General features: G+C 45.9%; 1 protein-coding gene across 3 annotated transcripts in view; it reads right to left on the reverse strand.

Annotated features, from left to right (window-relative positions):
- Window positions 1–1,059: 1,059 nt before the first annotated feature.
- Window positions 1,060–17,303, reverse strand: part of LMX1B (LIM homeobox transcription factor 1 beta) — a 200,176-nt gene continuing 183,932 nt past the window's right edge. The window contains exons 7-8 of one of the 3 annotated variants that reach the window (XM_063144554.1): window positions 14,157–14,315; window positions 1,060–1,274 (exon numbers count right to left, since the gene is read on the reverse strand). In XM_063144554.1, the coding sequence (XP_063000624.1) occupies window positions 1,117–1,274; window positions 14,157–14,315 (317 nt within the window). In that variant the 3' untranslated portion in view covers window positions 1,060–1,116. Of the gene's footprint in view, window positions 1,275–14,156; window positions 14,319–17,303 lie in introns of all 3 variants that reach the window. The other 2 variants (XM_063144555.1, XM_063144553.1) reach the window with 2 other exon arrangements.

Consider the following 17,303-nt stretch of genomic DNA (forward strand, 5'->3'; position numbering starts at 1 on the left):
GGTTTGCAGCACAGCTCTGACAAGCAGATATAAATACAAGGATATGACCAACAACTATCAATCAAGGTAGAGAGAGGGCGGGGTAGAGACATGAAATTGGGCAATGGATTATGTTACATATTTTAAATTAATGTTTTATGCTTACACTGGGTTGGCAAATTAAGTTAAATAAAATGGTGTTCTTCCTGTCTACTTTTTGCTCAAGGTTACTACTAATCTAAATCCATCTGCCCCTCTCATGCACCTTCTTAGGAAAAAATCATAATAATTATTATGATACAAATGGTTTCTTTTTCCTCTCCACAAGTCTATTGCTTTCCAGCTATTCATCCCTCCCCCCTCCCCCACATTTCATACAGTACTATAAACTAACGGTCGGGTTTTGTGGAGGGGAAAAGAAAAGAAAACGCACATAACCAAAGGACCCAAAAGGCAGCCTTGTTCGGGAATTGCGGTTACGTTGAAATTTCTCACAGTTCTGAGGCCCTTCGGTCCACAACTGAAGGTGAAACATGCAGTAAGAAAGACGGGGGAGGGCATTCTCCGGGTTCTCCAATTTATTGAGTCACGCGGGGCGATCCCAAAATGGCGGCCCCCGGAGGCTCTATCTGATCCCAAAATGGCGGCCACCGGAGGCCCCATGCGATCCCAAAATGGCGGCCACCGGAGGCCCCATGCGATCCCAAAATGGCGGCCACCGGAGGCCCCATGCGATCCCAAAATGGCGGCCACTGGAGGCTCCAGGCGTTTGAAGGAGAAGCCACAGGTGATGCTCTCGACAAACTCTTGTTCCCGTTGTGATGGCGGCCGCGAAGAAAGCAAAGAGTTGTTGAAAGTGTGGGGGTATGGGTGCTCCTTTCCATCCCTGTTTTCCTCCTCGGTCCAACATTGCCGGCGTAGTATTTGAGGGTATTTTTTTCATGGAATTATTACTATGATTGACCAGAGTTTCCCTTAATTTGATGCTCCTGTTGTCACAGTGCCCGAAGTCAGCGCGGAAGAAGAGCAGAAGAAAAATATGGCTGTAAGAGTCTGAGCTGGGGGGCAGGGGAAAGGGGGGCGTCACTTACAACGACGGGTGTTCTTTTCGGGGTTGTGTTTGCTTCCCTTTGAATTTCATGAAGCAAAATAGGAACTCTGCATAGAGTACAGCCTGTCAATCGGGTTTCCTACCCTGGCCTGCATGGAGTTTACTTCCGAGGAGGCCAGGAAACAGTCGCTCAAGCTAGTTAAAGAGGTATCGCTGTCGATGTCATGGAAAATGGAGTCATTCCCTGCGAGGTGAAAAAAAAAGCGAAACAAAAACACGTTAATACATCAAGCCACCCAGAGAAAAAGAGTCAGGGTTTTCTGTGAGCTTCGTACTATGAAAGCCAACCCACATGTGTGGCAGAATCATGTGAAAGAGCCGGGGATTACTCAAGGTCCTAGATGAAACAAGAGCCCCATCCGAAGTCCAGATCAAATACCTTGGAAGTGGGGAGAGAGACCCCCCTCACCCTGGGTTCTTGATCAGTCACTTCCAGCTTGCACTTCCCAACCAAATTAGAAGAAATGTTGATTAACAAAGGAGTTTTTACGAGACAGAAGAGAAAAATAAGGCCCAGTCTACATGGCTGATGCAGTGTGGAGCTTAGACCACATTGTGGTTGTGACAGATGTTGCTGTCACCAATCCAAGGCAACTCTGCAGCTTCCCTCTGGAAAAGGCACATTTTTGCAAAGTTGTTTTAATGCCTTGTTTTCCTTAAATGCAGCTGCTGTGCAGTTCTGCTGCAGTGTGCCCTATTCCCCAGCATTAAATCCAGGTGTTTCTGTGGCCTGGCAGTGAGCTGGTCAAGGGGTGTCCCCCCTCACCTCCATTCCCTCTTTTCCTCCATTCACAGTAGGTAGGGTGACCATATGAAAAGGAGGACAGGGCTCCTGTATCTTTAACAGTTGCACAGAAAAGGGAATTTCAGCAGGTGTCATTTGTATATATGGAGAACCTGGTGAAATTCCCTCTTCATCACAACAGTGAAAACTGCAGGAGCTATACTGCAGCTATACCGTGACCAGATTTAAAAGAGGGCAGGGCTCCTGCAGCTTCAACTGTTGTGATGAAGAGGAAATTTCACCAGGTTCTCCATATATACAAACGACACCTGCTGAAATTCCCTTTTCAATACAACTGTTAAAGATACAGGAGCCCTGTCCTCCTTTTCATAGGGTCACCCTACATTTGATGACATTTAGTTCTATTTGCAGGACTTCGCCCCCTGAACCCTGAAGTATGGCAATTTCATGTGTAGCCCATGAAAGCAGATTGTTGCTGATGGACCAAAGCAATTTCTCATACCATTTCCATATAGATTGGGCATAAGCTTTTACATTATCTATCCGGCTTAAACTAGCCACTTACTTCCACATGACAGTCACCAGGGAATGCTTTGCGCAAGAACGTAAGAAGAGCCCTGCTGGATCAAACCAAGGATCCATCTAGCCCAGACTTCTGTTTATTTATTTATTACTTACAGTATTTACAGACCGCTCCCCATTGAAAACTTCGGAGCGGTGTACAAGATAAAATAAAAACAAAAACAGAATAAAACACTTTAAAATAGATTTTAAAAGAAGCAAAATGTACAGTGAGCCGTGGCTGGTCATTAAGGAAAGGCTTCCTGGAATAATGACGTTTTCAGGAGGAGCCGAAAGGAATACAAAGTTGGTGCCTGCCTGCCCTCCAGAGGCAGGGAGTTCCACAGGAGGAATTCGCACAGTGGCCAACCAGCTGTCGACCAAGAAGCAGGACACAAGTGCAACAGCACCCTCCCGCCCATGTTCCCCAGCAACTGGTGCACACAAGCTTACTGCCTCGGATACTGGAGGTGGCACATAGCCATCAGTACTAGAATAGGGTGACCATAATTGGGACACCAAAAAAGAGGACACCTAGTGTGTGTGTGTGTGTGTGTGTGTGTGTGTGTGGGAAGCAGCTTTCTGAGTCTTGCAGAAAGTACGTTATTCCCCCGCCACCTTAAAGAACCCGATTGGAGTGGAGGAGGGGAAAGGATTTCATTCTGCACCACCACCATCCACTCCAATTGGGGCCTTTTCTATAATGTCCACGAATGACCCACTTTCCCCTTTAAGACCTCAATTGGAGCTCGGGGTGGGGGAATGACGTGCCTCAAGAAAGCATGTCATTCCCTCCTGCCATGCTAATGGCAGCCTTAAAGGAGAAGGTGTGTCATTCCAGGACATTATTGAAAATGATAGAAAATCCCCCCTGACACCATGGAAAGAACAAAAACCAGGACAAATCCGGGGAAATCCTGACAGTTGGTCACCCTATACTAGAAGCCATTGACAGCCTTCTCCTCCATGAAATCCTCATCCTTGTCGTGAGGAGAACCAGGGTCCAGGACACTTAAACATCCTCGTACCAACAGACCCCGGGTGTCAAAGGAGCAAAACCTCTGCAGCCGAAAGGGAACGGCAGAGGAGTCACACCCCTGTTCCAGATTTAGCTGGAACAAGAAAGGGACGAGCGGTTAATTAAGAGGGAAAATATTTGGCAGTCTCTTAACAAGCCAAATGTCTTAAAGGAGACTTGCCAGAAGAAACCAGGTGTGAGGAGACAGCCTTAGCCACTCTGACTTTCCCTGACTGTACCATTTCAGACTTCAAGCAGGGGAACGCTGATGTTCTAATGTTCCCCTGACAACAAAAATTCTCCCCGCATGCAGAAAAGTAGTATACTAGGGAGAGGCTTAGCCTCTCATGTGAATTTCCCCTCTCCCTTCCTTCTCACACTACTTTTCTGTGTGTGGGGAGTGATGTGGCTTTTCTGGACTGTACCACTTCAGACTGCCGGCAGGGCTTGTCATGTCTGAATATTCTCCCTATAAGAAACAAAACAAGAACCCTCCCCGCATGCTGAAGACTAGCACATCAGGGAGAAGGACAACCTCAAAGCTGTCTCCCTCTCATGCTTACTTTGTATCACTCTAGTTGCTCTCCTCTGGACACCCTCCAGTTTGTCAAAGAGCTCCTTCAGATGGGGGGAAATCACATTTCCCTACCGTCTAGTACTGTTGCTGTGCTTCCTGCTTCACTTCCCCATTGGAGATGATCAATTACCTGGGGAATTGTGCAGAGACCACGTGGCCCCAATAGAACAATGGGAACGGCGCTCTCTATAGTGGAACTTCCCTGCACATGGGCAGGAAATCCTGACAAATCCCGACTTATTTTTTTAAAAAAGTCGGGTTTTCTGAGGCTTATTTTAAAACGGGAAAACTGGCAAATGGAGCGGGAGATGCACGGCAGGATTGCTGCATCATCAAAAGGTTCTGTGAAGAACTGTGAGTGACCAGTTGCACGTGTGCGATAAAACACTGGGCTGATGATCAGAGAATCATAGAATTGTAGAGTTGGAAGGGGCCTATAAGGCCATCAAGTCCAACCCCCTGCTCAGTGCAGGAATCCTCTCTAAAGCATCCCTGACAGATGGTTGTCCAGCTGCCTCTTGAAGGCCTCTAGTGTGGGAGAGCCCACACTGGAGGCATCCTCAATGTCCTTCTTAAAACATGGTGCCAAAGATTTCTTGCCTGGGGCTTCTAATAATAACCTAACTTAGGGCATAATCCTATGCATGTTTAGACAGAGTCAAGTCCTACAACTCCCAGCCAGCACTGGGAATGCTGGGAATTGTATTTATTTATTTATTACATTTTTATACCGCCCAATAGCTGAAGCTCTCTGGGCAGTTCACAAAAATTAAAACCATAAAAAGCATAATAAAACAACCAACAATCTAAAAACACAAATACAAAATATAATATAAAAAGCACAACCAGGATAAAACCACACAGCAGAAACTGATATAGGTTAAAATATGGAATTAAAACAGCAAAGTTTAAATTTAAGTTAAATTAGGTGTTAAAATACTGAGAAAATAAAAAGGTCTTTAGCTGGCGACAGAAGGAGTATAGTGTAGGTGTCAGGTGAGCCTCTCTAGGGAGCTCATTCCACAGTTGGGGTGCCACAGCAGAGAAGGCCCTGCTCCTAGTAGCTACCTGCCTCACTTCCTTTGGCAGGGGTTCACAGAGAAGGACCCCTGTGGATGATCGTAAGGTCTGGGCAGGTACATATGGGAGGAGGCGTTCCTTCAAATAACCTGGCCCCAAGTCATTTAGGGCTTTGAATGTTAGTACCGGCACTTTGAATCGGTCCCTGACCTGGACTGGCAGCCAATGAAGCTGGAAAAGGACTGGCGTGATGTGGTCTCGCCTGCCAGTCCCTGTTAGTAAACGGGCTGCCCTGTTTTGTCCCAGCTGAAGTTTCCGGACCGTTTTCAAAGGCAGCCTCACGTAGGACTTCATTGTGTCTAAACATGCATAGGATTGCACCTTTTGCCTTCTCTCTGTTGTGTTAAATTCCCATGTCCTTTGATGGGTGGGTGGGTGGATGGAGGAATCATCATTATCATCATCATCATCATCATCATCATCATCATCATAAAAAAAAAAAAAAACATTTTCCCCACGTGCATTCAAAGGGTGCTACAGTCATGCAGACGTTTGCAGGATCAGGCCTTCTGAGCTCCAAAACCAAAGTGTTTTTTTGGTTAGTTCCCACAAGCAAGCCCTGTCATTAAAGAGAGGAGAAGTGAAAAGAAGAGAAGAAAAGAAGCAATCACTTCCAAGGCTTTATTTCTTAAGGCTTCTAATTGCTGTGCAAGCCGTGATAACATCGCGGGGGTGTGGGGTTAGGGTGGAGTGAGCAGATGAGGCCCGGAGACTTGCCAGCGACTTGTTTGCGTTGCAGTCTGCAGCATTTAAGAAAGAGTTTTTTTAATAAATAAATAAATAAATAAATAAATAAATAAATAAATAAAGACTGGGGAAGGGAAGGAAAGGAAAGAAAAAGAGAGTCCCTTTTCTTTTAACTGACATGAGTAAACAATCTGTGGGAAGCGGTTTGGCCAAGGAAAAGATATTCAGCATTCCATCACAGGAAACTGTGGGCTCCCAGAAATTGCAGGATCGAATCTTGTCATAGGCAATATGGCAGCGCTACTGGAGCAGATGGAGGAGAAGCGAAGTTTGTAGAAGTGTGCTCCGTTATTGGACGTCTCACTACTACAACCACTGCCTCCTCCTCCTCCTCCTCCTCCTCCTCCTCCTCCTCCCCACATGCCAGTTCAACACGGCATTCCCAAACTCAGAAAGCAAGATCTGGTTGTCCCGAAGATTTGATTTCAGAGGGGTCCCGTTCTTCCTCTCTACCCTTTGAGACAGCGAAGTGGGACATGTGCGAAGCACTCCTGAAAACATAGTCTCACCCCAACCTCATGCTCTGAAGATGTTTCGGACTACAACTCCCAGCGTTCCTGAACAGGCTAGAGAGGGCTAATGGGAGTTGAAGTCCAAAATATCTGGAGGTTGGGGAAGCTTGGGTTATGGGATTTGCGGCCCCAAGGTGTGCCAATTGCCACTGATTTGCGTGGCTTGAAAAGAGGTGGGGGATTTTTTTTTAATGGTTATTAGCAGGGCTGACGTCAAACAGGGTGATCATATGGAAAGGAGGACAGGGCTCCTGTATGTTTAACAGTTGCATAGAACAGGGAATTTCAGCAGGTGTCATCTGTATGCATGCAGCACTTGGTGAAATTCCTTCCTCATCACAACAGTTAAAGCTGCAGGAGCTATACTAGACTGACCATATACAAAAGAAGGCAGGGCTCCTGCAGCTCTAACTGTTGTGAAGAAGAGGGAATTTCACCAGGTGCTGCATGCACAAAAATGACACCTGCTGAAATTTCCTTTTCTATGCAACTGTTAAAGATACAGGAGCCCTGTTCTCCTTTCCATATGGTCACCCTACGTCAAAAGAAGGACCACTGAGGATGAGATTAGCATCTAAGCAGTCCATTTGGGAGGAGAGGATCCTTCAGGTAACTTGGCCCTGAACTGTTTGAATGTAAATACCACCACTTTGAATCGGGCCCAGAAATGGACCGGCAGATGGAAAAGTACTGGCATAATATGACATCTTTTTGGCCACTCCCTGTTAACAATCTCGCTGGCCTATTTTGGACAAGCTGAAGTTTCCGGACCATTTTCAAAGGCATTGCAGTATATATAATGTATTGCAGTAATCCAGACAAGAGGTTATGAGACCATGGGTCACTGTAGCTAGGGTATCTTTGTCCAGATAAGGATATAGTTGGTGTATCAGCCTAAGCTGTTAAAAGATGCTCCATGCCACTGAGTCCACTTGAGCCTCTAATGACTGCTTGCATCGGGTGTCGATATGTTTCTGAGCCCAATTCAAGGTGCTGGTTTTAACCTATAAAGCCTTACATGGCTTGGGACCACAATACCTGATGGAACGTCTCTCTTGACCCGAAACTACCCTGAAATTACGATTAACATCTGGGGCCTTCCTCCGAGTGCCTTCTCCATGTGAGGCTCGGAGGGTGGCGACAAGGGAGAGGGCCTTCTCAGTGATGGCACCCTCTCTACGGAATGAGCTCCCCATTTAGCCCCCACCCCCACGCCAATGTTGTCATTCTTTTGGCACCAGGTCAAGACTGCCCTCTACTTCCAGGCATTTAATGGCATATGATGGAGGCATTTATGCTAATTGTCTAAGCAGGTCTAGTATTTTATTGAAACTGTTTTTAGCTGTCTAAGTCGTTTTAAATTTTGGATATTTAAATTTTTGTGCTGTATTTTTAATGCTGTATTTTATTGTGTGATGAATTGCTGTAAACTGCCCAGGGAGCTTCAGCTATTAGAGATATAGAAATGAAATTAATCCCTAAACTACAAAACTGATTCTTGAGGGGGAATACAACCCCTTCCAGGACAGGTTGAACATCACTTAGATGTCCCACCTGTCCACTAACAGTACCTACGTCTTGTCTGGACTGAGTCTCAGTTTAGTATCTCTCATCCAGGCCATTACAATAAAGAAAATAGAATAATAGCATAGCAGAGTCGGAAGGGGCCTACAAGGCCATTGAGTCCAACCCCCTGCTCAATGCAGGAATCCACCCTAAAGCATCCCTGACAGATAGTTCTCCAGCTGCCTCTTGAATGCCTCTAGTGTGGGAGAGCCCACAACTTCCCTAGGTAACTGATTCCATTGTCGTACTGCTCTAACAGTCTGGAAGTTTTTCCTGATGTCCAGCTGGAATCTGGCTTCCTTTAACTTGAGCCCGCTATTCTGTGTCCTGCACTCTGGGAGGATTGAGAAGAGATCCTAGTCCTCCTCTGTGTGACAACCTTTTAAGTATTTGAAGAGTGCTAACATGTCTCCCCTCAATCTTCTCTTCTCCAGGCTAAACATGCCCAGTTCTTTCAGTCTCTCTTCATAGGGCTTTGTTTCCAGACCCCTGATCATCCTGGTTGCCCTCCTCTGAACACGCTCCAGCTTATCTGCGTCCTTCTTGAATTGTGGAGCCCAGAACTGGACGCAATACTCTAGATGAGGCCTAACCAGGGTTGAATAGAGAGGAACCAGTACTTCACGTGATTTGGAAGCTATACTTTATTAATGCAGCCCAAAATAGCATTTGCCTTTCTTGCAGCCATATCGCACATATCGCACAATAAATAAATTACTGCGTCCAGGGACTGGTTCAGAACACCCACTGGCTCAGCTAAGTTTGATGAAAAGCAGAGATAGACCTGGAGGTGATTCACATATTGATGACACCTTAGTCCATACTTCTGGATAACCTGCCAAGTAGTTTCATGTAGAAGCTGAATGGTATGGGGGATAAAATAGATTCCTGTGTCACGCCATGGTATAATTCCTAAAGGACAGAGCAATGCAATACCTCCAACTCCTGGCCCATATACCCTGTCCTGAAGGATACCATGCTTGGCGGTATCGAAAGCTGCTGAAAGATCCAAGGAACTCAATAGGATCGCACCTCCTGTCCCTCTCCCGGCAAAGGTGATCTCAAAGGGCGACCAACTTATTTATTTATTTAAAACATTTCTTGGCTGCCTTTCTGGGTAGAAGCCCTTGCAAGGCGGCGTACAACAACAACATACATAAAACCGGCTAAAATATTAAAAGCAATAAAAAACATAAACATCGGGTGACCATACGAAAAGGAGGACAGGGCTCCTGTATCTTTATCAGTTGTATAGAAAAGGAAATTTCATGCAGCACCTGGTGGAATTCCCTCTTCGTCACAGCTGTTAAAGCTGCAAGAGTCCTGCCCTTGTGACCAGATACGAAAGAGGGCAGGGCGCCTGCAGCTTTGACTGTTGTCATGATGAGAGAATTTCACCAAGTGCTGGAAGCATACAAATGACACCTGCTGAAATTCCCTTTTCTATGCTACTGTTAAAGATACAGGAGCCCTGTCCTCCTTTTCATAGGGTCACCCTACATAAACACAATCAAATAGCAATAAAAACAATAAAACCACCAGCAGCAACGGGAGTAGCAATAACCACAGTTTTCAAGGCCTTCTTGAAAGCTTGCAATGGCAGAGCATGGTGGGCTTCTGATAGGAACTTATTCCAAAGGTGTGAGGCTAAAGGTTCTGTTCCAAACCCAGGCCTGAAGCCCGATTGAAAGGTATCTCGTTAATCCATTTCATTTCAGAGCACTTGGAGTTGGCCAGCAACCACCCACCTTGCCCAGGTAGCTGAAATTAGCAGGTGGCCTATACCTGTTGCAGTCTTCTGGGTCCAAGTTGGTTCTTTTCAGGAGTGGCGTAATAACCGCCTCCTTTAAAGCGCCCATGCCACTCCCTTTCCCTCAAGGAGGAGTTTGCAACCTCCTGGACCCAGCTGGACACAGGTTGATGTACTAGATAGATCTTTAATCAGATCCAGAAAGAAAGCCCTTTCATTCCCATAAATAACGCCATGGTTTCCTGGCACACATTGTTATAAGAAGCTATACACCATGAGAACTAGGTTAGGAAAGAACTAGAGATTAGATCGCTGCAACGTGTCCTACAAATGTGTTTGGAAATTGCAGTTGGTGCAAAATGCAGTACACCTTTCAGACCACATGGCAACTGTTTCCAATCAGTTCTTTCTGGGCCCAAATTCATGCATAAATTCATGCATAAATCTCTAAATTGTCTAGGGTCCGGATATCTGAAAACACGCTTCCTCCCGTATGAGCCTGTGTGAAGGCTGAGATCATTTTCAGAAAGGCGACGAGGAGGGCCTTCTCCGTTGTGGCACCCTGACTGTGGAATGAGCTCTCTAGAGCGGTTCGCCTGGCACTTACGTTATACTTTTTTCGACACCAGACGAAGCCCTTTTTATTTTTCCCCAGTATTTTTTTTTACAGTTCACCATCTTAGTCTTTTAACTTTGCTGTTTTAAATCTGTATTTTAAGTCTGTATAAATCTCTGCATTGCTGCTCAGTCTTATCCTGGTTGTGCTTTTATATTGTGTTTTTTATAGTGTGGTTTGATTTATAGCGTCTCGTGTGGCGCAGAGTGGTAAAGCAGCAGTTTCTGCAGCCGAAGCTCTCCCCACGGCCTGAGTTCGATCCCAGCGGAAGCTGGTTTCAGGCAGCCGGCTCGGGTCGACTCAGCCTTCCATCTTTCTGAGGTCGGTAAAATGAGTACCCAGCTAGCTGGGGGAAAGGTAATCACGGCTGGGGAAGGCAACAGCAAACCACCCCACTATAAGGCCTGCCAAGAAAACGTCAGCGAAAGCTGGCGTCCCTCCAAGAGTCAGTAATGACTCAGTGCTTTCACGAAAGGTTCCTTTCCTTTCTTTTCCTTGATTTGTATTTGATGGTTTTAATTTTTGTTAGCCGCCCAGAGACTTTGGCTATTGAGCAGTATAGAAATGCAATAAATAAATAAATACATAAAATATGGTGGGTGGGAATGTGAGACAAGGTCTTTTCTGTGGCTGCACCATGGTTATGAAATCCCCTCCCAAATGAGGTGAGACTAGCCCCTTCCTAATGTCATTTAAGAGGGCAGTGAAATTCTTATTCTACTCAGCTTTTATTGGTTTCTAACTGAAGGTTTAAACCAGGGCTGGGCAACACGGAGCACTCAGTGAGTATGCAGTCGTCGGCCCCAGCATGGCACCAAATTTAGTGGTAGAGGTTTTCCCCCTCCCATTTAACAAAGAAATAAAAATAAGATGGGTGTCCATGATGCTACAAGGTAAGAACATAAGAACATAAAGAAGAGCCCTGCTGGATCAGACCAAGGGTCCATCTAGTCCAGCACTCTGTTCACACAGTGGCCAACCAGCCATCGGCCAGGGATGAAGAAGCAGGACATGGTGCAACAGCACCCTCCCACCCATGTTCCCCAGCAACTGGTGCACACAGGCTTATTGCCTCGAATACTGGAGATAGCACACAACCACCAGGGCTAGTAGCCATTGATAGCCTTCACCTCCAGGAACTTATCCAACCCCCTTTTGAAGCTATCCACATTGGTGGCCATCACCACATCCTGTGGTAGTGAGTTCCATAACGTAACTATGCACTGTGTGAAGAAGGACTTCCTCTTATTTGTCCTGGATCTCCCACCCATCAGTTTCATGGGATGACCCCGGGTTCTACTATTTTGAGAGAGGGAGAAAAATGTCTCCCTGGCCACATTCCCAATACCGTGCATAATTTTGTCCACCTCTATCCCGTCTCCCCTTAACCTCCTTTTCTCCAAGCTAAACAATCCCAGTTGATGTAACCTTCCCTCGTAGGTAGGTAGTAAGTAATAGCGCTCAGGGAGGCTTTAGATTAGCACTAGCAGCTGAAGTAGGCAAGAGCGCATTTGTGTGTGTCTACATGTGGGGAAATGTACAGAAATGTTCTGTACAGCACCATGAAAACTTGATGGCGCTATATAAATAAATATTAATAATAAATAATAAAACCCCTCGGTCTCTGCAGATCTGTGCTGATTCAGTTGCAGGACGGCAAACAACGAGGGTCCATAATGGCTCGTTGCTTGGGTGGTAACTACCAGCATGCTTTCCTTTCCATTAGCTTTAAAGTATGTTTCTTTTTCGATTTCCACTTTGATGTCATTTGTGCCAGGTGAAAATCGGTGGAACGCAGCCTTGCTTTGAGGCAATGTCTCTGAGCGCTTAGTGCTCCACATACTATCAATGCTATAGGAAAGGAAAGGAACCTCTCGTGCAAGCACTGAGTCATTACTGACCCTTGGAGGGATGCCAGCTTTCGCTGATGTTTTCTTGGCAGGCCTTATAGCGGGGTGGTTTGCCGTTGCCTTCCCCGGCCATGATTACCTTTCCCCCAGCTAGCTGGGTACTCATTTTACCGACCTTGGGAGGATGGGAGGCTGAGTCGACCCGAGCCGGCTGCCTGAAACCAGCTTCCGCTGGGATCGAACTCAGGCCGTGGGGAGAGTTTCAGCTGCAGAAATTGCTGCTTTACCGCTCTGCGCCACACGAGGCTTCCAATGCTATAAGCACTGTATAAATAATAATTAAACCCGTAGTCTGCAAGAGTTTTATGAATAACTTTTTGTGATGATTTAAAAAATAATAATCAAAATAACGGATATCCTGGAATAAGGAATGCTCACCTAAAGATAGGAAGCTCAAGATGTAATGGTGATGTAAGGGGACCTTTCCCTCGGGCTCAGCCTGGGGCTGCGGAAAATCCGGGGCCGAAGCGTAGGGCGAGATCGCGGGGCAAGGGAAGATCATCCCTCCCTGATCCTGGGATCCCCCATGCGTCATGTGGACGCACAGGGACGATCCTGGGGATCACCCCGGGATAATGTCCTGTCTAGCTACGGCCTCAGTGTGGGATACAGAGAGGAGATCCGTGTTTGGCTGACTAAGGCAGCTTTTAAATCTCTTGCGTTCTTCCAGCCGCAAACAATTCATCGGCTGATTGGGATTCTTAATGTTACACCCCACACATGGTTGTTGTGAGGAGATAAGGGCTGTTGTCAATTTGCATGCCAAGGAGTTTCTGCAAGCAAGAGAATAACTTGGCGCCTTTGCCAAACCACATCTGATTCGGCTCTCTGTCTGATGTGGTAGGGGAAAGACAGGTTATTGAGGTCCCGGAATTTGTCCTTTCTCCCCAGAGGATGATGCATGTATCTCGACTACTCCCGGTAGTTTTAGCTCAGTTTAATGGCTCTCCACAACCTCCCACCTCAGGAATCCTGGAAATTGGAGTTTAGTGCAAGTGTCAAGGATTCATTTTGAAGCTCTCAAGCCCCCAATCCCCCCACAGAGCAAATATCCTCAGGGTTCCTTCCCTAGGGAGTTGGAATGACTCTTAAACCAGTTAAATTATGTTTTAGGGTGACCATACGGAAAGGAGGACAGGGCTCCTGTATCTTTAATAGTTTCATAGAAAAGAGAATCTCAGCAGGTGTCATTTGTATGCATGCAGCGCCTGGTGAAATTCCCTCCTGATCGCAACAATTAAAGCTGCAGGAGCCCTGTCCTCATGACCAGATGCAACAGAGGGCACCACCTTCTTTGTTTTGAAATGCTGTGCAAAATAACAGGGTTCATTCTGTTAGGCAGGGAGGGAAGAAAAAGCTTCCAGAGACTAACTAGAGCTTCTCATTCTCTCTGCTGGTCCCTGGTGAAAGTAGAGACATTCACGGATTTCGTTTGGGCCACATTTTGAAGTGAACCAACCAGATCCAAAATTTCCAGAAACAGCGTGCAGAATGGAGCACAGTTCTGATTCGGATTTCGCATGTCTCCGAATTTTGCGACGCAGGTTCCCTCTCAAAAAACATATCGAAATATATATATATATATATATATATATATATATATATATATATATAGTGTTTTAGGGTAAAATATGTCTGGAAGTGTGTATAATGGAGAGACAATATGTTTAGAAATGAGTATTTTGTGAGCCAAATACACATGTTCAGAACTACACCTTTAAAGTTGACTTTTCGAGTGGAATGAATAAAAATATCTGCAGATTAACGTGGAAACAGGATGGTACAGACTTATCAATGAACACATGTGGGACTGATATGAGCCAGAGATAGATGGATGAAATCTAACGGGAATAATAATAACATCTGATTCAAATCACCCCTATACCCTACCAGGATCTAAAGGTTATAGGGGACCTTTTGAGTCCTCAATCCTAGACAGAAGCCTTGGTGGTCCAATTCGGATACACTTCCCAGTGAATCTTACCATAGGGGTTCATGTGGTCACCTGGCATTTGTGGTGGGGTGAGACCTTGCTGGAAAGGGTCCGTGGCGTAGGTGCTCTGGTCCATCGCTACTATCTGCTGCTGCTGCGGCGCTAGCGGTGTGTAAGACGTCATCATCCCTTCCATTCGGTTGGACATGACTTCTGCAAGGAAAGACAACTGACCTTCATTGAATGTTTCTTCAGTGAAATCCCCTGAAATTGCCCCACGCTCAGCCTTTGAGGTTGGTGTGGAGAATGTGGACAGGGAGACATTTTTATCCCTCTCCCATAATACTAGAACCCAATGGGGTCATCCCAGGAGGCTGAGTGGTGGGAGATCCAGGACAAATAAAAGGAAGTCCTTCACACAGCACAGAGTTAAATTATGGAACTCACTACCACAAGATGTCGTGATGGCCACGCATTTGGACGGCTTTAAAAGGGGGTTGGATAAATTCCTGGAGGAGAAGGCTATCAATGGCTACTAGTCCTGATGGTTGTGTGGTATCTCCAGCATTCGAGGCAGTAAGCCTATATGCAGCAGTTGCTGGGGAACATGGGTAGGAGGGTGCTGTTGCACCATTTTCTGTTTTGTGGGTCCCTGGTCAACAGCTGGTTGGCCACTATGTGAACCGAGTGCTGGACAGGATCTACACTACTGCTTTAAAACAGTTTATAACTGTAGTGACCTGTTGGGGTCCCGGACACACTCCATATGCAGTTTTCAAACCATTTTCAAAGTGTCATATCCTGCTTCATATAGAGCTGGCCCTGGACTAGATGGACACTCGGTCTGATCCAGCCTGGCATTTCTTATGTTCTTATGCACTACTGTTACGGGTCAGCCAAAAGGCAATTTTCACAAACATTTTCATCATTGTCAAATAACATCACTCCCCACAATTTGGTGATTTGGGGGAAGACTGAAAAAAAGGGATGAAAGTCGTCACATTTTGCCCTTGGTCACTATCACATTCACAATACGCTCCCTGATGGGCTAGGTTTGTGTTCTGACCAGGAAACATGGCCCTCAATGATGTCAGCATGAAGCCAAAACTGATGGGCTACATAGCATTGTGGTGTCAAACCAAAGGATCCCTAGTTGGCTGGGATCACAGGAGGAAGGAAACAAATCCTTAAATAGCAGCAATTGGACAAAGGACAGTGAACAGGATTTTTAAAAAGTGATAATTTGTTCAGTTAATGGGGTTTTAAGTATTTCTCTCCTCTGCCCTGGCCGGAAATACAAATTTGATAGAGGTAGGCATGAAAAGAAAGTTCAGCAGTGTCAGACAATGATCCTGTTCAGACAACACACTAAATTATCATAGAATCATAGAATAGTAGAATTGGAAGGGGCCTCTAAGGCCATCTAGTCCAACCTCCTGCTCAATGCAGGAATCCACCTTAAAGCATCCCTGACAGATGGCTGTCCAGCTGCCTCTTGAATGCATGGTTAAGTGTTTCGAGTGAAACATTATGGCTTAGCGTGTTGTGTGAACTATGGTGTAGTGTGTTGTGTGAACCATTCCTAACCATGGTGGCTACATAACCACAGTTTAAATATGCTCACTAACCACTTGCTGCAAAAGGGTTAGCATCCTAACCCTGGTTTAGCGTGTCATCTGAACGGGCCCAGTCTAATCTGTCTGTTATTTATTTTTTTAGCACGATCAGTGTACATGGTGCTGTACAGAGTAAAACAATAAAATAGCAAAACCCTGCCGCATAGGCTTACATTCCAATAGAATCATAATAAAACAATAAGAAGGGGAAGAGAATGCACCGAACAAGCACAGGGTAGAGTAAAACTAACAGTATAAAAGCCAGAACAAAATCAAGTTCTAAAAGCTTTAGGAAAAAGAAAAGTTTTTAGCTGAGCTTTAAAAACTACGATTGAACTTGTAGTTCGCAAATGTTCTGGAAGAGCGTTCCAGGCGTAAGGGGCAGCTGAAGAAAATGGACGAAGCTGAGCAAGGGAAGGAGAGACCCTTGGGCAGGTGAGAAACATGGCATCTGAGGAGCGAAGAGCACGAGTGGGGCAATGGTGTGAGATGAGAGAGGAAAGAGGGGAAGGAGCTAGACTGTGAAAAGCTTTGTAGGTCAACAGGAGAAGTTTATATTGGACTCTGAGGTGTATTGGAAGCCAATGAAGCAATTTCAGAAGTGGAGTAACTTGGTCAGAGCAGTGAGCCAAGAAGATGATCTTAGTAGCAGAGTGGTGAACAGAAACCAACGAACTGATGTGAGAAGAAGGAAGGCCAGTGAGAAGAAGGTTGCAGTAGTCCCTCCATTCTCTCATTAGATAGCCAATTCTTGGCATCTGCTCCAAACTCCAATTGCCAGGATTCTTTCAGGGAAATGATGAATATTCAATATTTGGCCAAGTAGTCTTTTCATTAATTTTGGTGGGTGGGGTGGGGTTAAAACACCTCCTGAACAACCAGCCATTCTGTCCCAGGAATGCAGTTGGATGGGTCAGAGCAGAAAAAGCAGACATTGGAAGCGGTGGGAGGTGTTGGGGTAAAGGTGGGGGTAGGGTGGGGTGGGGTGGGGTGGGAGAAAGAGAAGAAAACCCTCAGCCACCTAGTACGACTATTACCTTCCTGGAGAATCCTTAGAACTGAGCCCAAAAGCCGTCGTAAATTCCCCCCACCCTGATTGCAGGCGATAAATGACTCCATGAACGAAGGGAGACATTTGTCCAGTTGTATATAAAACTCTCTCTCTCTCTCTCTCTCTCTCTCTCTCTCTCTCTCTCTCTCTCTCTCTCTCTCGATTGGCCCAAATGCTTTTGAAGCTACTACCAACTCCTAGGCGTCCCATTCCTAGCACCCAACCCTTGAGTTTCTATATCAGTTTTAGAACCTGGATTTGATCTGATTCTGCCAAAGAATAACCCTCATTCTCCACCCACTCCTCTCCCCAAGACCACAGTCTTTCAAAACCATCAGGAGGCTGAATGGAAAGGAGCGTTTAGTTCAGCCAGGGCGGAATACGGATTTGCTAATTGTTTCCTTGAAATCCACTCCCACGATCCTGGCCTTCGACTCCGACGTGAAGTAACGCCCGTCTGCTGACTCTTGCATCGCTCATGCATATGCAGCGGTTGATGTTGCAGCCTCGCTTGAAGTCGTGTGTTGCAAG

This window comes from Elgaria multicarinata, chromosome 19 (assembly GCF_023053635.1).
Source record: "Elgaria multicarinata webbii isolate HBS135686 ecotype San Diego chromosome 19, rElgMul1.1.pri, whole genome shotgun sequence".
Taxonomy (NCBI): domain Eukaryota; kingdom Metazoa; phylum Chordata; class Lepidosauria; order Squamata; family Anguidae; genus Elgaria; species Elgaria multicarinata.